Source organism: Pelobates fuscus, chromosome 1 (assembly GCF_036172605.1).
Source record: "Pelobates fuscus isolate aPelFus1 chromosome 1, aPelFus1.pri, whole genome shotgun sequence".
Classification (NCBI taxonomy): Eukaryota; Metazoa; Chordata; class Amphibia; order Anura; family Pelobatidae; genus Pelobates; species Pelobates fuscus.
In genome coordinates this window covers 161,695,216-161,717,354 of record NC_086317.1, presented here as the reverse complement: position 1 = coordinate 161,717,354, position 22,139 = coordinate 161,695,216, and the positions used below count along the sequence as shown (strand labels likewise).

Genomic DNA, 22,139 nt, shown 5'->3' with positions numbered 1-22,139 from the left:
CATTGCACATCCTGCTACATGTATGCATGCCTGGATTCATCTGTCCAGGGTCAATACCTCTGTAGCTGGTGTGAGTGAGTGGCTTCTCTTGAAGCTCAGATTGGAGGTCTGGAGAGGCAAATTGCAACACTAAGGGAGATTAACAATCTTGAGAGGAGTCTGCTGCTCACTGTGCAGAGCTTAGTGGGGGCAGGTAGTGGAGTGTGAGGAGACAAGACAGCTGGGGAACAGGAACATAGCTGGATAACATTGTGGGGAGGAAGCAGGGAGGGTGGAAAGATGAAAGGTTTAGCTAGTCCTGATCTTGTGCAGCCTCACAGATTTGCCGTTTGAGTGAAAATGTCAGGAACATCAGCTCAGGAGTAGATGTACTGCAGGAAGCTGTTCCTTCTAACAGCCGTGGGAACAATCCCTCTAGTACGGGTGGGGTTGAGCGTGTAAGGAAGGCTAGACAGGTTGTGGTGGTAGGGGACTCTATTATTAAGAAGTGCAGGAAGAAGGGTTTTAGAGCACTGGGCCGATTTTGTGCCCTAAACAGAAGAGGGTCTGCTGTGCTGGAGGATAGGATGGCTAGAAGGTTGGAGGAGATTTTAAACTAGTGGTAGGGGGAGGGACATAGAAATCTACAAAATGGAGATAGGGCAGAAAGGAGATGGGCTTTAGCTCAGCATAAGCTGGGTAGAGATGGGGCAGGGGCAAGACTAGAACTGGGGAGGTATTCAACAGTAATACAAATTTGCATAAAGTGACTCAAGATAATATTAAATGTATGCTTACTAATGCATGGAGCCCAAATTACAAAATGGGCGAACTAGAGGCAATAGCATACACTAAACAACATGACATTATAGGCATAACAGAAACATGGTGGGATGAGACACATGACTGGGCAGTTAACTTAAAATGGGTATATGTTATTTAGGAAGGATAGGCAAAACAAGAAGGGTGGTGGGATATGTTTGTATGTCAACCACTAGTTAAGTCAAATCTTAGGCATGTGTAGTGTGACGAGGAAAACGTGGAAGCTTTATGGGTAGATATCTGCTTGGGGCTAAAGAAGGGAAATCAATTATTGGTTGGGATATGTTATAAACCACCTAATGTAAATATTAATGAGGAAGAACAGCTGTTAGAGCAAATTGGGAAAGCTGCCTAATAACATGTTAATTATTGGAGATTTTACTTACCTGGACTGTCATGATCTGCTCTGCTCTGTTCTGATGTCTGGACTTGGCTTCTGGTATCCAGTACTCTTTTTGCTATTCTTGCTTAGTTTTCCTTGGTTTTTTGGTTTTGTAGTCTATGTCTGGTTTTCTTTATGCTGGGATTTCTGGGTTCATTCCTGTAGTTCGTCCCTGGATTTCCCAGTCTCCGGGTTTCCTTTAAATGTTTGTTTTCCATCATTCCTTTCTGTTTCAGAGTCCTGCAGGCAGCTGCTCAAAGCTTCTGCCCTTTCTTGCAGGTAAGTGCTATATATGTGTTCTGAATCTGTGGTTGTTTTAGTATACATTAGGCAGTGTAGGACCTGCCAGATATGGGGTACATTGGTGTTGTTGGCAGGCTTATGCAATGTATGATCATATAGTGTGACTAAATCCCCATGATTTTCATATGTAGTACTTGGTTATTTCTCCTCTTGTTTTGCCTATGTTATCTTGTCTTGTTTTAGTTTGTATACCCGGTCCATGTACAGTCCTGTCCAGTCATGCCCATGTTATGTTCATGTTTTCCTCATGTCTTGTGTATATGTTCTGGGTTTAGCTTACTATCCTTCTCTGGTTCTGGGTTCTACTAGTTCTGTCTTGTTTTCATGTTTGGTGCCTATCTCTAGTCTAGCCTTGTTTCTAGTACTGGGTACAATCTTGCTGCAGAGCCTCCCTATTCAGCTCCTGGGAGGTCTGCTTAATTTCCAAGCTCCTAGTTCCTGGTATGCGCTGAAGCTGATTCAGGGTCTTGGTGTGTGGCTGCACAAACGCTGGTGCTCAACACCAGGGGGCGTGCAGTTACCCTGCACCAGACCCTGCTAATCCACCTCCACGCTGAAGACTCCCACTTAACATCAGGCATATTGGGTCCCGGTCCACGCGCCGCCGCCTGGACACTGTGTCTGGGTTCCGGGCACCGGACTACCACCCTGACATATGGCCATAGGCGGCGGCGCGTGGACCGGGACCCATATTAAAAACATAATCTACAAAAATGCTAAAAAGAGAACCACAAATAGTGTAATATTGTTAAACACCATAAAAAAGGTTTAAAGATATATTGCGCTTACAAACTGGAATTTGATAGCAGGCATATAGCAGATAAAATACTGTGGAACCTTCTTTCCTTTACTCCATCTTTGAATATAGGAATATAGAGGGAAAGAAAGGAGACAAATACATAGTGTACAACTGTATATAAATACAATCAAAATGTATTGCAGGTTGCACTCACAGGATAAAATCAAAAGATAAGCTCATCAGAATTAAACACCTTCCCCAGTCTAAAAGGATAAAACCCGGATCTCTGGAAGCCATGTTGAGATGGTTCAGTTCTCAAGGTGAGGTGGGTAGTGTAAATACAAATAAATAAAATAAAAACAATAAAATAATGTAGAATAATTAAATTAACTGTCTCCCCTTGCCCTGCGCATTTTGTCCGGCTGGGGACTTCATCAGGGGTTCCACAGTATCTGTATGGTCTGCTCACGCTGCATCTTCATTTAAATCTGTTTGATGAGGGCACTCTAGGACCATGCAGAGAGCATTGAAACACCACTTTCTGCAAGGTCTACCTTTAGTGGCCTTGCCTGTGAATTTGTCAGTCAGCCAGGAATACATTCACATAAGTCTAATCTACCTCTTCTTTGAGCTGGCCCACCACCTTTCTGGACAGATCCACCACTATTGGGGTGGTAGGAGTGAGGAAATTTGCATCACTGGTCTGCTCCCTTTTATCCAGCTGCGGACAGTGGCGTACATACCATGGTCGCAGGGACCGGGCCCATCACTATGCTTCTGCAGTCCTGGATTCCTTCATCTCAATGTTTGAAAAGTATATTTACCACTCTTGCATAACTGCAACATTGTACACTCACTAACAAAGCAAGAGTAAAATTATCATTGGTTGTATATGTCAACAAGAAGCCAGTGAAAGAGTAGAAGCGGCATGAGCAAGAGCCCTCTTGGTTTATTTCCATTTTCAGATGCTTTTATAGAGCATCACTGAACACCCCACCCCCATAAAACTCAATATTAAGCCACAACTATGACATGAGGATGGCGCAAGACAGGAGAAAGACACTTGCTCAAGCTCCACAACTTATGGTCTATTATTACCCTTTTAAAGCACTTATTCCTGCTTAAGGTATTCACTCTATCACTCAATCTGATGTTCATTGAGCCAAGAGCAAGACTAGTTAGAAATTAAAAGCTTTCCCAGTCAGTGTTTATTATACCTTCCGTTACATATTACTTTATACTCTTAAAAAAACTTGTATTTTTTTATTTATTCTACAGTCAGACATAAGATAGACATAGCATAATGCAATAAAACATATACATAGGTAGATAAATAAAGGTGTGGTGTAGGGTTTCCACTCTCGCCTTACTGCTCCTTCAAACCTCTACCCACCCTCCTTCCCTCTCTTTCTCATCATTTGAAATCCATTCGATTCGCCTTTAAAAACCCTTCTCTGCTAACATTGCCATTATTTATCACCTCCCTGGTTCCCCTCTCCTCTTCCTTGACCACTTTGCTGCCTGGCTACCCTACTTTCCCTCCTCTAACATACCATCCCTTATTCTCGGGGACTTCAACATTCCCATTAACCCACCCCCGACCTCCGCAGCTTCTAAACTACTTTCAATTACTTCCTCCCTTGGGCTTTCGCAGTGGACTAATACTCCCAACCATGTAGCTGGCAATACCCTCGACCTCATTTTCTCTTATGCGTGTACAGTGTCTAATATCTGCAAGACTCTATTTACCCTCTCTGATCACCACCTCTTATCATTTGCTCTCGAATACCCCCTCATCCAACAACCTCAGCCTGTGGTCTGCTCTGCTTTGGTTTGGTTTCTTGGTCTTTCTAACCATATATAAATAAGTATTTTCAGGCTTCAACATTGCCAAAAGTGCTTTTGATATAGCTCTAATTTGTGCCATGTTGTACTGTTTAGACAGATCACTGCGGGCATGCAACTGTTTAGGTCAAGAGCAAGCTCCACCCCTCTATTTTCCCAATTTATTATGCCCACGATGCTGCATAGCCCAAAACCATAAGTGCCTCAGCTCACAAACCTATGCTCAATATCCACTAAGCTCCCCTGCAATCTTATTTAATCATTTCAGAATGTATTATTCCTATTAGTATTTCATTAGTATGCCTATCTTGCCCTATAGTCCTTAGAGACCAATTTATTATACAGCCTGCTTTTTCACTCAATTTATCACGAAGAACTGCTTCCACTAACACATCCTACTCATTCTTAAGTAGTAATCTGTGTTTGATGCCCGCTTACTGTTTCTTCTGTTGATTTACAGTACTTTGTTTCTGTTATCCTGTGCAATGGTTTTTCTAGTGATACATTGAAATGAAAAAAAATCTCTAATTTTACACCCTTTTTAAAAAGAAATTGACAATAAAGCAGACTGTAAAAAAAAAAAAAAAAATGATTATACCAATGGGTCAAGTGAAAAAAGGTACAGGTTTTGAGAAAAAAAAAATGTTTAAGAGTTCTAAAAAAAGAAATACATTTTTATTGCCTAGTGTAAGAGCTAGAAGAATCGATAACTGGATCTTGCACCGCTTGTTGCAGGGGCTATGGAAGGGGCTGTAGAAGGCACTGTATAAGGGGCTATGGAAGGGGCAATTGAAGTGGCTGTAAATAGGGCTGTAGAAGGGGCTGTAGAAGAAACTATAGAATGGGCTGTAGAGCGGGCTGTAGAAGAAGCTATAGAATGGGCTGTAGAAGAAGCTATAGAATGGGCTGTAGAAGGGGCTATAGAAGGGGATATTGTAGGTAGTGTAGGTGCCACAGGAGCAAGTCCCACTCTGTTATTACCTCGATCAAATACAGAATAATATTGTCGAATAAAAACATCGCCAAGAATCCACAGAGGCCCATTTGAAGATGGAATATCCAGGCCCTGGAAACCACTGCTACAGGATCCATTGCCATTATTCACCTGTGGGAGCAGGTAAAGAACATGTTAACTGTACAGATCTGTGGACCTGAGCAATATTGAATTAACCCCAAACACCCTAGATGACAGATCCATTAGCAATAACCTCTCATTACATATAAGTAGTATTACAGGATCTGTCATAGTCTTTTTATATGCAAATACAATAAAAAGAGAATTTTTTAAAAATCTGAATAATGTTTTTTTTTTTACCCTGAATCCTAGAGCAGAATACTAGTATGTGTGATTAAAGGAACAGCTCTGGCACCAAAACAACTTCATAGAAATTAAGTTATTATGGTGCCAGGAGGTCCCTGGTGCTGACTTAAACCATTCGCAAACCGTTTAACACCGAAGTTTGTATTCCAGTGTTGTTCCTTTTCACACCCCTGTCATTCTGCTTTTTGAAATTCTTCATAATGGAAGGCTTGGGCTCTGATTGTCTTATATTGGTCAGCTGACACTCTAAGCCAATCACTAAATCATCATTATAAAGCTTCTGTACCATTTTTTTTTTTATATCTCTGACATTATTAGCCATTCTTTTATTTGTGGTTTATATATTACTTGAAAATTGTATAACTGAGTTTAGAGACAGTGGCAGGAGACTTTATGGTAATGGTTATAATACCTAAATAATGCAAGTGTCCATTTAATCACATATTGCAGCCAAACATATTGGGATATATTATCTTTATAAACACACATGTTTTTTAGTTATTTATTTAATGATATTGTACTTCTTTAATTCTAAAGAAATGTTTGTTTTCTTTTTTTCTATCTATCTATAGAATATTGTATTATGCTGGTGAAACCACTTGTTTAATGAATTTTAGCGGCTATATCATGAAATGTTATTATAAACTGTTATTATAATATTGCAAATAGGGGGAGGGGTCGTTATTTAATGAGTGAGCGAGTTCAAATGGGAACTTAGCAGGACAGTGTAGGCACCCAAACCATTTATTCTTATATAATTAATTATAGTACCTTTACAGCCCTGGCACTGTCCCTCACTTAAATTCAAACCATTGTTTAATAGTTTAACACTGACTAAGAGTCCCTGGTCACCCACAACCCAGCCCTACTGGAGGTATGGATAAGGCAAAGCTTACACACCTCATTCTAGCCATTTCAATTTATACCAGCAGTAGACTGAAAGTGGTCATTCACTGCTGCCCATTGATGCTCATGTGCACCGTGAGGATAAGCTGCGGACAGTGGCATACATACCACTGTCACAGGGGTTGCACCTGCAATCGGGCCCGTCACTACAGGGGACCCGGCTGCCCTGCGGACCCCTGCGACCGAGTGCCCACCATCATGTTTTGTGGCCCCGGCCCACGCGGCAAACCGTCAGGTGGCCCATGCTGTAAGGGGCACCCGATGGGTATGGATTTCCAGGGGGCCCGGTCAGCGTGACCGGGCCCCCTGTGATGACATCAGACAAAGCTGGGAGGAAGTGACTGCCCCGGTCACTCCTCCCAGCTATCAGAAAGCCGCGCGGGAGGAAGGAGAGGGAGTCAGAGTGGGAACTCTGACTCCCAACAGGCTGAGCCCTCACTGGACCCCAGGACCCTCCTGCAAAAGGTAGGAAACAGGAGGGTGACTTAAACATTTTATGTGTGTGTCTCTGTATGTGTGTGTGTATGTATGTGTGTGTCTGTATGTGTCTGTGTGTATGTGTGTGTCTGTATGTATGTGTGTGTATGTATATATGTGTCTGTGTTGGCAGGGGGGTGTATGTGTGTATGTATCTGTCTGTATGTATGTATGTGTCTCTGTGTATACAGGGAGTGCAGAATTATTAGGCAAGTTGTATTTTTGAGGATTAATTTTATTATTGAACAACAACCATGTTCTCAATGAACCCAAAAAACTCATTAATATCAAAGCTGAATATTTTTGGAAGTAGTTTTTAGTTTGTTTTTAGTTATAGCTATTTTAGGGGGATATCTGTGTGTGCAGGTGACTATTACTGTGCATAATTATTAGGCAACTTAACAAAAAACAAATATATACCCATTTCAATTATTTATTTTTACCAGTGAAACCAATATAACATCTCAACATTCACGAATATACATTTCTGACATTCAAAAACATAACAAAAACAAATCAGTGACCAATATAGCCACCTTTCTTTGCAAGGACACTCAAAAGCCTGCCATCCATGGATTCTGTCAGTGTTTTGATCTGTTCACCACCAACATTGCGTGCAGCAGCAACCACAGCCTCCCAGACACTGTTCAGAGAGGTGTACTGTTTTCCCTCCTTGTAAATCTCACATTTGATGATGGACCACAGGTTCTCAATGGGGTTCAGATCAGGTGAACAAGGAGGCCATGTCATTAGATTTTCTTCTTTTATACCCTTTCTTGACAGCCACGCTGTGGAGTACTTGGACGCGTGTGATGGAGCATTGTCCTGCATGAAAATCATGTTTTTGAAGGATGCAGACTTCTTCCTGTACCACTGCTTGAAGAAGGTGTCTTCCAGAAACTGGCAGTAGGACTGGGAGTTGAGCTTGACTCCATCCTCAACCTGAAAAGGCCCCACAAGCTCATCTTTGATGATACCAGCCCAAACCAGTACTCCACCTCCACCTTGCTGGCGTCTGAGTCGGACTGGAGCTCTCTGCCTTTTACCAATCCATCCATCTGGCCCATCAAGACTCACTCTCATTTCATCAGTCCATAAAACCTTAGAAAAATCAGTCTTGAGATATTTCTTGGCCCAGTCTTGACGTTTCAGCTTGTGTGTCTTGTTCAGTGGTGGTCGTCTTTCAGCCTTTCTTACCTTGGCCATGTCTCTGAGTATTGCACACCTTGTGCTTTTGGGCACTCCAGTGATGTTGCAGCTCTGAAATATGGCCAAACTGGTGGCAAGTGGCATCTTGGCAGCTGCATGCTTGAATTTTCTCAGTTCATGGGCAGTTATTTTGCGCCTTGGTTTCTCCACACGCTTCTTGCGACCCTGTTGACTATTTTGAATGAAACGCTTGATTGTTCGATGATCACGCTTCAGAAGCTTTGCAATTTTAAGAGTGCTGCATCCCTCTGCAAGATATCTCACTATTTTTGACTTTTCTGAGCCTGTCAAGTCCTTCTTTTGACCCATTTTGCCAAAGGAAAGGAGGTTGCCTAATAATTATGCACACCTGATATAGGGTGTTGATGTCATTAGACCACACCCCTTCTCATTACAGAGATGCACATCACCTAATATGCTTAATTGGTAGTAGGCTTTCGAGCCTATACAGCTTGGAGTAAGACAACATGCATAAAGAGGATGATGTGGTCAAAATACTCATTTGCCTAATAATTCTGCACGCAGTGTGTGTGTGTGTGTGTCTGTGTATATGTATGTGTCTGTGTGTATGTGTGTGTGTCTGTATGTATGTTTCACACCGGGGGCCCCATGGATTGTGTGTACACCACTATCTGCGGAGGACTCTTATTTAACAAAAAAACATTAAAAATTTATTGATGCTGAATGACAGGACAGCCTCAGGGGACTTTACACACTGTAACCAGTTAAATAAGATGAAACAGTAACAGTACCTACAGTGTACGTTTAATATTAAAGCACTTTGGACCTTGAGAAAGTCACTTGGACAAAATCGTGTGTCAGTGATTTTGCGGTCTGGAAGTCCTCTTTAACACTTTACCCTGGGAGAAAGGAGCTCACAAACTAGAAGAAATCTCATCCTTAAAGTGACAACTACTGCTTATCGTGTTGTTCCCATTCCCATTGTGGTAGATATTCCTTGCCAGAGAGGACAAATTGCAAATTTTGCTATTTGTTTCTTTGAAGCACAATTTTCATTTCTAAGTTTAAACTTGCTAGTAGCGCTTTTTTACTCTTTTTCACAGTGTTACACTATGATTTTTTTCTGTTCCTCTATGTCAGGCTTTCCCAAACTCCGTCCCTCCAGATGTTGCTGAACTACAACTCCCATGATTCTCAGCCTATTTAATTCCAAGAATCATGGGACTTGTAGTTCAGCAACATCTGGAGGGCCGGAGTTTGCGGAAGTCTGCTCTATGTGATTAGAATATATCTTATCTTTTGACACATTGTATATTAGAGAAATTATTGATATGTAATTGCACCTGACTTCTGCTGGGAATTATTCACTATCTTTAGTCATACTCACTTAGTTCCCTTTTTATTTATTTTATATCTGTTTACATACTGCCTTTTGGAGTTGGGCACTAATTCTGGCTGCATTTGTGGGTGGCTTTTTATTTATTGTTAGCCTGTAATCAGATATTGTAACCCTCTATTCATAGGGTGGTCTGTGGAATACACCATCATATTCTGTACATACTGAATATTAAGCATGATTACTTTTTGGTTTGTTTATTTTGCCCGAGATAGAGATATTGATGCTTTTTGTGAACAATAATAATTTGTACGAATAATTCATTGGTTATATGGAACAAAATAGCAAAGGCAATTAAGGCCATTTTCCACACCTGAAAGAAGTAAATATTTGGCCGAACGACTGACTAATTTCAATTTTAAATTGTGCTCACCAAATATTACTGGATGACCAGCTATTACCAAGTATGCCTCACTATTTGCAATGCTTTCTTCTTATGTACTGAATTGCCCACAAGATAATCTACTAAAGGATAAAGCAGTATATATAGAGTAATTATGAGGCGATTAAGGCAATCCATGCACATGCACCAGAAAATAATTAATCAGCTCATGAAAATCAATTCAAAATCATTTGAATTTTTATGAGCTAATTAATTTTGTTCTGGTGCATGTGCATGGATGATTGCCTTTATCCATCCAAAATAGTAAAAAAATAAAACATTATGGTAAGGCTGCCTACACATGTATAGAGCAGGATGTGACCAAGACTTACTGTATATTCCGCAGGTGATAGTGTGTACCCGATTTCATTAATAGTAAAAGTCACACTGGCCAACATACACAAGTAGTAGCAATCAAATTCATACTAAAAAAGAAATACAAATGAAAAACAGGATAGCCTAGCATTAGTACTGTAGCAAACAGAAATATTAAATTTACATTCATAGCTCACAGAGGGTAAAGAGAAAATGTGAGAGAAAGAGGTTTAAAACAGGATGACTAGTAATTGTAAATCCATTCAGCTAGTATTCTACTAGCATGGCATTTTTGGGGGGATAATTGTAACACATTGTGCCAAAAACAATTCATTGTAAAGCAGGCATTTTCTTAAATCTTTGATCCAGAGCACTGCTATTTATCATCAGGTAAGAATGTAAAGAAGCTTGGATGTGTACGATCTCTGGGATGTGTGACATGCAGACACTTAATCCCTTCCAAGAACTTTAACCATCCACTCACTGGAAAGACATAAAGGATCAGACATAGGATCAGCTGCCATACTGACTTTGTAATTTATAAATTGACAAGTCAGTCTGGACTTCACTATGTAGACAAGACTGAGATTGCTCTCTGTGAAAGAATAAAGGGACATAGAACAAGCATCCATCTTGCCTGGATGGGAAATCTGATAATCCAGTGGCCAGACATTTTTGAGAAAAGAGCATCCAGAGCATCCACTGACATTGTTTAAATGTATTGCAATAGATCATGTCCGTATTCCCAAAAGAGGGAGGACAGACCAATGCTGCTTTTCCAATGTTTCTACATTTTGTATACAAAAACTTAACACTTTATCTCTCAAAGGACGTAATGAAAAATGCTACTTTGCTACTTTTTCATAGGCTAATAATGAGTACAATCTCTCCATTTGATCCATATCAAATTAGTTTAAGTACCTTTATTAGTATTTTGTAGCTATTTTATTTCTTTTTCTGAACATTTCTTTTCATGATTGCTTTTACTTACAGCTGTTTTTTTTATTATTATTTTTCTCCTTGTGTCTGCCATTTTTTTTTATTATTACGGGTCTTGGATCCATACAGTGTCACTTCCTCTTTTTAACCCCTTAAGGACACATGACATGTCTGACATGTCATAATTCCCTTTTATTCCAGAAGTTTGGTCCTTAAGGGGTTAATTATTTTGCACTGAGGAATTATGTTTTACTATTTGTTTAAAACAGATCCTGTCTGGATCTCCCTTTGTTCACTTTCAGACTTATGGAATAAAATGCACATAGGCACTTTAATAGTATCAAGATCTATAGTAGGGCACTTTATTTAGTGTTTCAAGATTCCTTTTACACCTTAGAATTTTGTAAACGTTTTATATAGAAAGTTGGCACAAGTTGAGGCATACTTTAATACATTATCATTAGACAAGGGTACGAAGGATAGTCAAGTTCAAAAATAATCTCGTTATTGCACCATGCAAAGGGAAGGAACCATGGGAAGTGAATATATGTCCCCTGCTGAATTACATGCTAGCCCATAATATTAGGGAGGATGGTGGGGGGGGGGGATAAAAGTGTAGAGTAAGAGTCTGCTTTTGGGACCAGTTCAGGTTGATAAAAGTGGACAAAGGGTGGTCCTTTAGTCAAGCTCCATGGCCTTTGGCAACTTTGTCATTGGCTGTCCTCACTTTCTCCCAATGTAGCACCACTTCTGGGACTGGCACATCACTGCCACTCTGTTATCGCTCACATAATTGTGAAAGTTAACACAGGTCCATTGGAGACCTTATCATTTGACATGCACACCCAAGAAAGGACAGAATATGGACATCCTGGCCACCACGTCTTTGGAACACAAAGATGGTGGCGCAATTAAGGAAGACCCACTAGGACTGGCACAACATTGGAAAAGATAAGGTGTAGGCCTGGAGCCTAAAATGGTTGGCGCTGGAAGAGAGCTATATGGAAGCATCCCAGGGCTGTGAGCCCGGGCATATAATTAGTGACAGAGCAGTTTTATTACTACCTAACTCTTGTGGACTAATGTAAAAAAGAAGGCAAGTCATGAAACCCTAGAATTGAGTTGCAACATAAGTTATTGAAAAATAAAGATTGGGCAGAGAAAAGTTCACATTCTCGCTGCTTAGACCTACATTAAAAGAAAGTAGCTAAGAGAGTGATTTGAGATAAGTGTATGTAAATGCATCTGAGGATAACTAGTTCTATTATAAGCAACACAATTCCTCTCTAGAGTCTTTGGCATTGGCATAGGCAAATCTGGGGGTATAAAGAAAATCTTATAATCTGACATTTACCAAGATAAAATATATTAAAACACACTTTTTTTTTTATATAAGCTAAAATACCTATCTATCTATCTATTTATCTAATCTATCTATCCTTTGTAACAAGCATTTCAATAAAGGTACTTCTAAACTGACTTAGGTTAAAGTAACTATGCAAGAAATATGTAAACTAAATAATTATAAACATTTCAATGTATTCTGTTAAAAATGTTTGGCAGTATCACTGCACACATGGAATAATTTATTTTATATCATTATGGAATAAATAAGAATACCAGGGTCCATTTGTTAAAGTATTTGAAAACAAAAATATGTATTTTTCTGGTGGCAACAATCAAAAGAACCAGAATCTGGCCCAACATTCAGAACATATAGTGTTATGGTGTCATTCTCACCTCTCCATTAAAATCTATGTCTCCGAGTCCAGTAAGATTCAAAAGCAGAGCAATTGCAGAAGTAGGACCAATAAGCATGGAGGTACCAGTGTCTAATATGGCCTGACATCCTTCACTGCAGAGTGCAATCTCATTTGCCACCTGTATGCTGAAAGAAGTATTAGTGTATTTTAATGTACCGTATATACTCGAGTATAAGCCGACCCGAATATAAGCCGAGGCCCCTAATTTTACCCCCAAAAACTGGGAAAACTTATTGACTCGAGTATAAGACTAGGGTGGGAAATGCAGCAGCTACTGGTAAATTTCTAAATAAAATTAGATCCTAAAAAAATTATATTAATTGAATTTTTATTTGCAGTGTGTGTGTATGAGTGCAGAGTGTGTGTATGAGTGCAGTGTGTGTGTATGAGTGCAGTGTGTGTATATGAATGCAGTGTGTGTGTGTGAATGCAGTGTGTATATGAGTGCAGTGTGTGAATGCAGTGTGTATATGAGTGCGTGTATGAATGCAGTGTGAGTGCAGTGTGTGTGTATGAGTGCAGTGTGTGCAGTGTATGTATGAGTGCAGTGTGTGTGTGAATGCAGTGTGTGTGTGTGAATGCAGTGTGTGTGTATGAATGCAGTGTGTATATGAATGCAGTGTGAGTGCAGTGTGTGTGTGAATGCAGTGTGTATATGAGTGCAGTGTGTGCAGTGTATGTATGAGTGCAGTGTGTGTGTATGAATGCAGTGTGTATATGAATGCAGTGTGAGTGCAGTGTGTGTGTGTGAATGCAGTGTGTATATGAATGCAGTGTGAGTGCAGTGTGTGTGTGTGAATGCAGTGTGTATATGAATGCAGTGTGAGTGCAGTGTGTGTGTGTGAATGCAGTGTGTATATGAGTGCAGTGCGTGTGTGTGTGTGAATGCAATGTGTATATGAGTGCAGTGTGTGTGTGTGAATGCAGTGTGTATATGAGTGCAGTGTGTGTGTGAGTGCAGTGTGTGATGCAGAGCCTTGGTGGGGGGTGGGCTTTTTAATATATTTTTTATTATTATTATTTTAATTTTTTTTGTTATATTATTATTTTTTATTATTACTCTTTTTATTATTATTGTATTATTATTATTTTTTTTGTTATATTATTTTTTTTATTACTCTTTTTATTATTATTGTATTATTATTATTTTAATGTTTTTTGTTATATTATTATTTTTTTATTACTCTTTTTATTATTATTGTATTATTATTATTTAATTTTTTTTGTTATATTATTAATTTATTTATTTTTATTACTATTATAAAAAAAATTTGTCCCCCCTCCCTGCTTGCTAGCGTTCCATGGAGGGGGGTTCCTTCCCTGGTGGTCCAGTGGGATTGGTAGTTCAGTGGGGGGGAGGAGGGGGGCTGTGAGAGATGTTACTTACCTCTCCTGCAGCTCCTGTCAGCTCTCTCCTCCTCCACGCCGTCCGGTCAGCTCTTCTGTCAGCTCACACTGTAAGTCTCGCGAGAGCCGCTGCTCTCGCGAGATTTACACTGGGAGCTGACCGAGGTGCTGAACGGACGGCGCGGAGGAGGAGAGAGCTGACAGGAGCTGCAGGAGAGGTAAGTAACATCTCTCACAGCCCCTGTCTGTATTATGGCAATGTAAATTGCCATAATACAGACTATTGACTAGAGTATAAGCCGAGTTGGGGTTTTTCAGCACAAAAAATGTGCTGAAAAACTCGGTTTATACTAGAGTATATACGGTATATTAGTGAAAGTGTATTAAAGATAGAGGTGAGTGCAGGAGGCTTCATATTTGCTTTACTTTCTTTACTCAAACCTCCCAGCAGCAAAGAAATGGTTAACAGTGTAATGTAAAAACAACCAATCACATAAAAGGTATCAGTAACAAAGTAATGAAGCTCCTCCCACTTTCTCTTTCTTTACTGCTTTCCTCCCAGGGGAGTCTATTCCAATTATCCTGCAATTAAAAAAAATAAAAAAAAAAACCTGCTATTATATTTTGTATGTTCCTTTAATCATACCTTTAAAGGAACACTATAGTCACCTAAATTACTTTAGCTAAATAAAGCAGTTTTAGTGTATAGATCATTCCCCTGCAATTTCACTGCTCAATTCACTGTCATTTAGGAGTTAAATCACTTTGTTTCTGTTTATGCAGCCCTAGCCACACCTCCCCTGGCTATGATTGACAGAGCCTGCATTAAAAAAAACTGGTTTGGGGGGCGGGGCCTGACCGCCATGCTGACCGGTCGCAGGCCAGAGAGGCTCCGGATGACTTTGGTCCCAAATGGCACAAAACCTCAACATTAACACAATTTGAGTGACCAGAGACCGTCTTGAACACCCTGGCAGGAGCCACCGCAGTCCCTGAGATCGGGAGTTCCAGAGCCCCAGGGAGCGAAATGGGACTTTGGGGCCTGCGGCCCATTGGGGTGGAGAGCGGGACGGCCGGCCGCCGTCCTGCTTGTGAACCTGGCCACCCTGCGACAGCCCTGGGATATGCCTTGCAGGCCCCGCTTCCCCCCCCATGGACCGGGGGGGTTATCCCGGTCCCCATCGGAGGGAAACACTGCCCTACATAGCTATGCGCCATGAGCCAGGGCACTAAAATGGCGGCGCCAGGATCCACAATGGCCGACGCAACCTCGCCGGTTTGCATGCGGGACCACAGTGCTAAGCAATATCCCTACCCAAACAATCCTGCCATCCGACTACATGGCGAGCGGGCTGGGGCTGGAGGGTAGCATCAGCATAGGGGGCCCACGGAAGCTCCACTCACTCTGTCCAGTAACCCTGCTAAACCACTTACCCAAGCCGATACCACAGCAAAATCGATGACTCTCACCGCCCGCACACCACCAGGCACCGCTTGCCTACACCACGAGACTTTTATATACAATCTCCCATACCTCTTCACCCACTCAGGAGGGCTCAGACCAGACCCGAACCTACTGACTACACCATTTGCAGCAAGCCCAAGAGATGCACCGGGAGAGACATCGCTAGAACCTCAGCCTAGAAGGACACTAACACCGAGTCACGCGAACAGGCAATGGCCGACCATGTGTCCACTACCACCCACGAAGCATCGGATACTGAAATGTGCAGTGTGCAGATCCCTGAACTTTTGAGCAGTCTGGGTGATGTTATACCTGTGGATCATTGCCTGGCCTTAGCATGTTTAATAAGTTTTATTAATCATTTTCTGTTTTTTTCTGTTTAACCACCTAAAAATTGCTAGCATTAAGGGCACCCTAAAAAAGAACGTTAACTAACCTTCACTCACGCATAACCTGCATTAGAAATGTTCGGCTCCAGCGCAGATTCACACTTATGATGAGCCTTAAAGATATACCTAACTTGTGATGCTGGAGATTAGGCCTGTCGTTAGAATATACAAGGCAGAGTGTATGTTGTGATGATTTAGACCAGACGTCATTGTATAAAATGCATGTCCCTCTCTTAAGCGTAGATAAACGTACCCAAACCAATATCGAGAAATTGAAACGATGACACTCAACATGAACACTAATCTTAAGCTACTGTACTACACGTGTATATAATTTACAATTACATCGAACACTCAAATGTTTATGCTTAATACGTTTACAATGTAAAAATGTTCCTAGCCTGTTTCATTCAAAAAAAAAAAATGTGCTGTATATTTCTGCCATTACAATGTACACCATCGAAACGCCTGTAACCGCTGTTGTGGCGCCAAAGGCTACTCTGTTAAGTAATCCAATGCACAAGAAAAATAAAGAATAAAAAAAAAAAAAAACTGGTTTCACTTTCAAACAGATGTAATTTACCTTAAATAATTGTATCTCAATCTCTGAATTGAACTTTAATCACATACAGGAGACTCTTGCAGGGTCTAGCAAACTATTAACATAGCAGGGGATATTGTCGAACATAGCAATGTAAATAGTACCACCCATATTGTACATATTGAAACACTGTACCAATTGAACCAAGTCGGTTACTAACAAACGCTAGCAATGTGATACTTGTGAATCCCTTCTCCCCTTTTTTTCTTCTGTATCCCTAGTTTTGACTTATGACAAAATAAAAATTGTCAAATTGGAAAAAAAAAACATAGCAGGGGATAAGAAAATCTTAATTTTATAACAAGACACGGAGGCTCATATTGCATATCCCTTTCTTTACTGTTCACAAATAGCAGCAAAGGAAACAAACAGAATGAAAAAAGAATGAACATGTGATAACATAGGCCCCTCCCCACTCAGGTCCCAGTATAACAGGCAGCACTTCCCTTCCATTTCCCTCTTTCTTTGCTGCTCTGACACAAAGATAAGTACATGCCATATTTTTTCTCCTCATATTCTCTTAATATACTGATTTTGTTCACTGATATTTCCTATTTACTTGTATTTATTTATCCACTTATTTATTCGGTTATTTATTTATTCTTTTATTTCTAAAGTTAGTATTTGTCTCATTGTACACTAGCCTCAGGGCCCAGACCTCCCCTGCCTATGTAGTCTTGTCTCCTGTCTGTTTCTTCTGCTCGGGCGCCTTTCTGCGCATTTTCTCCTTCTTGTTTGGTAGTTTTACCGCGTATCTCGCGGGTGCCGCGAATCCCGCGAGATTCCCGGCGGCCATTTTCTGACATCCTGTCCCTACATCTTAGTGTGTCACTGGTCTGAGCCCTGGTGAGAGCGTTTTTCCTTGCTTCTTGCTTCGCTGTTTGGGTGACTAACCCATACGTTCTTTATTTTCCTATTACTCCTGCTAGTTTCCCATCATGCCTAAACCCAGACTATCTGCTTGGTCCGCTCACTCTGGGGAGTCGGATACCCCACTAATTAGAACTGAGGCCCCTGTCACCTCAGATATCTCGCCTTCTATGGCGGATGGAAATACCCACCCCGGTGGGTCACAGTTTCTAGCGCTACAGCGCTCAGTAACAGACGCCATTATGGCAGCTATGGGGTCTATGTCCTCCACCCTCTCCCACACCATTTCACAGGCCCTCTTGCCCCGTCCTTCAGACGAGCAACTCTCGGGCCCATTGACACCCCAGGGAGAGGTGTCTAAAGAGGGTTTCAAAAAGGCTACCCGTAAGTCCAAACATTCCTCTGCCTCCAGAAACACCATGACTGGCGTACCTTCGGTCGCCCCAGAAATCGTGTCCCATCCACGCAAAAGAGCCTTTCCGCGCCAGGCAGAACGGGCGCGGCTATGGAAATGTGCCAGAGCACAGATTGAGAGCGACACCGACTCAGAAATCGGGTCAAATGAGGAGGCTATGAACAAGTCGGATACCGACTCTGATGCGGATTCCGCCGATGGCGCTCTTGACCTCCTTTCCTCTGCTCAGGCAGAGATGCCCGGAGGCGAGACAGGGACCAGGAACCCCGCGGCTGCGGGGCCCTCCCTCGTGGATCCTTCGGGGGTCCCACTCTTCGACCCGGATGACCTACACCATCCGAGGTCGGCGGAGTGGCTCCCGGCCGACCACGTTGCCACATACCTAGAAAATTGGGTCAGAAAACACTTAAGCAAGGCGGCCCGCAACAAATTGAGGGCGGAGTGTCCTAGGCCTATGGTGCCCAACAAGGTGTGTGACACCCCAGAGGTTGACCCCAAAATGACTCAGTTCCTCACTAAAATGGGCTGGAATCCCCGTAAAGGACTGGAGTCCGCTTTGAAGTCCTGCCAGGACAACCACCTGGACATATTCGGACCTTTGGCCAAATTATTTGACTTGGCGGAAGACGCCAGAGCGGAGAACCGCATGGTCGACCCTGAAGACCTTAGAGGTTGGGTCCAGAGAGCAATTTGTATTGCTGGGAGTGTAAATACCTCCCTATCTATAGAAAGGCGTAAAGCCATATTATTCAAAATTGAGCCCAAACTGGCCAACCTCGCCCTTACGGAAGCGGGCAAAGACGCCCAAGGACTCCTCTTCGGAGATTCCTTCATTAAAGATTTAGGGCGCTTTGTGGGAGCATTCACGGCTCTAGACAAGGCCCAAGCCTCCATGAGGCGAGTATTCCAGGGGCGGGTCTCTACCAGGGCCGGCAGACTTAGGAGCCGTCTGTCCGGCCGCAGCTACCCCCAATCCCGTGGCACGGGAAGAGGCTCCTTTCAACACCATAATCAATACCAAGAGGCCTCCCGCCCCATGTTTTTTCCATCCCACGGACGTCAATGGCGATCCAGAGGCCTTCGGGGTAACCCAAGCTCAAGACGACCATACGGTGAGTTACCTCATACCACACATTTCTTCTCCGGGTTACGTAGGGGGCAGACTCCAACATTTTTTCCCAGCCTGGTCACAAATCACTTCAGATCCCTGGGTACTGAACACTATTCGGGGTTTCAATGTAGAACTCACCAGCCACCCCATACACATTCCCCCTCCTCGACCGATCCGCTTTTCCCTCCAGGACCGCGGACGGATCGACGAAAAACTTTCAACCCTCCAGTTCAAAGGGGCTATAGAACTAGCACCCCCCAACCCTGCGGGCGTAATAAGCAATATCTTCCTAGTGGAAAAGAAAGGCGGCCAATTGAGGCCAGTCATAAATTTGCGCCCCCTCAATGCCGTAGTCAGGTACCGCCATTTCAAGATGGAGGGTATTCACCTGCTAAGGGATCTCCTCCTCCACGGAGACTGGCTAGCAAAACTAGACCTAAAAGACGCGTACCTGACAGTGCCAATAGCGGAGGCCTCTCGGGACCTCCTACGCTTTTACTGGCGGCACGAAACATGGCGGTTCACCTGCCTGCCCTTTGGCCTATCCTCAGCCCCGTGGTGTTTCACAAAGCTTCTACGGCCTGTTATGGCCTGGCTACGCAGTCGAGGAGTTCGGCTAATCGTCTACCTAGACGATATTCTCCTCATGGCTCAGGAGCGTTCCACCCTCCTCACACATCTACGGCTAGCCATAAACCTCCTGTCACGCTTAGGTTTCATAATCAACTGGGAGAAGTCATGCCTGACCCCCGCCACCCGCTTGGAATTCCTAGGATTCCAAGTGGATTCGGGGGCAGCAACGCTGAGCCTCCCGATATCCAAAATTCGATCCATCCGCAAAGAGTTACGCAGGGCCCTTATCCGGCCCCAGCTCACCTTACGCCAACTGGCACGCCTCATAGGCCTGCTGGCCTCCTCAATCCAGGCCGTGTTCCCAGGCCCACTCCATTATCGAGCGCTACAGCGCCTAAAGATCGCTCACCTAAGAGCCGGGGCATCCTACGCGGATCTGGTATCTTTGGACAACGAGACGAAAGACGAGTTGCGATGGTGGATTCTCAACCTGTCCGCATGGAATGGCAAAGCCATCTTCGGCTCAATGCCAGAATTCACGATCGACTCGGATGCGAGTCTACACGGTTGGGGAGCCCACTGCGAGGGAATCTCAACTGGGGGCCGGTGGTCGGAGTCCGAATCCCGACTACACATCAATGCCCTGGAACTTCTGGCAGGCTCCTTCGCCATCCGCAGCTTCGCCAAGGACCGTGCCCTATCATGTATTCGGCTCCGCATGGACAATGTTTCGGCGGTGAGATATGTCAACCACCTGGGTGGTACACAGTCGGCGGTCCTGGCCAGATTGGCGAAAGACTTTTGGGAATTCTGCCTGGAACGGAACCTGATGGTCTACGCGGAGTACCTACCTGGTCTGCACAACGTCCAGGCGGACTGGGGTTCACGTTATCTCTCAGACACCAGCGACTGGAGATTGGCCAGGAAGGTGTTCTCCAATATATCATATCTCTGGGGACCATTTACCATAGACCTTTTCGCCTCCCGGCTCAATGCCCAACTCCCACGCTTCTTCAGCTGGAGGCCGGACCCAATGGCGGAGGCAGTGGATGCCTTCCTACAAGATTGGAAGGGAGGCCTCCTTTATGCCTTCCCCCCATTTTCCATGATCCCCCGCTCACTCCTGCAGGCCCGCAAACACCGGGCGGAACTGGTCATGGTCACCCCATTCTGGGAAACGCAGTCATGGTTTCCCCAAATGCTCGAGATGACGTTGGACTACCCTCGACTCCTGCCGGGACACCACGACCTGCTGCAAGACCCGACGGGACGCTATCATCCCCTCCGGCTAGAGGGCTCTCTCCCACTTCTGGCATGGCGAATCTCCGGGGACCCTGGGAAATCCAAGGAATTTCGGACGCAACTAGACACTTATTGGCAGCAGCATGGGCTCCCGGCACTAGACGGGCATATGGGTCAGCTTGGCGAGCTTGGGCTGGCTGGTGCATGGCTCGGAACGAGGATCCCGTTTCGGCCTCTGTAACAACGATCCTGCAGTTCCTGACGTCTCTCTTCGAGGCCGGTAAGGCTTACAGGACTATTAACCTTTACCGTTCCGCTATCTCAGCGATTCACCAAGGTTTCGAGGGCCGCCCCGCGGGACAACACCCACTAGTGTGCCGACTCGTCAAGGGTTCTAGATTTTCAAGGCCACCCAGGCCCCGCTACTCCACGACCTGGGATGTTTCCGTTGTATTGGCTTTCCTCTCATCCTGGCCCGCTAACGCAGGACTCTCCCTCAAACAGCTGTCCGCCAAATTGGTTTGCCTGCTCTGTCTCATCTCATGCAAGAGAGTCTCGGATGTCAGTGCACTGGACGTCGATGCCAAGTCATACACCCCGGACGGGGTAACTTTTAACATCAGCAGGCGCACTAAGACTTCCATCAAAGCGGTATCATACCCTAGTTTCCCTGCCTCTCCTTCACTATGCCCAGTGACCTGCCTTCGCGAATATGAAACTCGCACCGAACCGCACCGCTCTACTGTCTCTCCTCAGTTGTTCTTATCTTTCCGTCCTCCTTTTCATCCAGTTTCCAGCACTACCTTGTCACGCTGGGTGAAATGGCTGCTGGCCCAAGCAGGCATTGATACTACAGTATTTGGCGCCCATTCAGTACGGGGGGCATCAGCCTCTTCTATGATGTCGGCAGGCGCCCGCCTAGAAGACATTATGACGACAGCTGATTGGTCTAGGGAGTCTACCTTCCGAGAATTCTACTTTCGGCCGGCCCCACACACATTCGCTGTGGTAATGGATCAGCTTTAAACTTGCAATATGAGCCTCCGTGTCTTGTTATAAAATTGCATGATTTTGCTATTACATGACGAAAAGTCATGATTTTATTAAAGACACGGAGGCGAGTATTGTCCCACCCTTTTTTGTTGTTCTTACACACTGGTAATTATATATCTCCCCACCCAAATTACTCATACCACGACACACCGCATAGTATGGTTCGATACGGTAAGTGGGGCCATCCTTAGACTTTGTTGTTTTCAATAATACTGGATATATTAATTGTTTTGTGGGACTGTACATACGGGGGTCTTTTGTTCTCACTGGTGTAACCTTGAAACTAGTTGCAAGTATCGACTTTAACCTGTTTGCTCCTGTCCTTTATATCTTT

General features: G+C 43.6%; 1 protein-coding gene across 1 annotated transcript in view; it reads right to left on the bottom strand.

Annotated features, from left to right (window-relative positions):
• Positions 1–3,520: 3,520 nt before the first annotated feature.
• LOC134608587 (cathepsin E-A-like) overlaps positions 3,521–22,139 on the bottom strand; it is a 67,984-nt gene continuing 49,365 nt past the window's right edge. The window contains exons 7-9 of the mRNA XM_063451511.1: positions 12,717–12,864; positions 10,055–10,147; positions 3,521–5,175 (exon numbers count right to left, since the gene is read on the bottom strand). Of these exons, the coding sequence (XP_063307581.1) occupies positions 4,765–5,175; positions 10,055–10,147; positions 12,717–12,864 (652 nt within the window). The 3' untranslated portion in view covers positions 3,521–4,764. The remainder of the gene's footprint in view (positions 5,176–10,054; positions 10,148–12,716; positions 12,865–22,139) is intronic.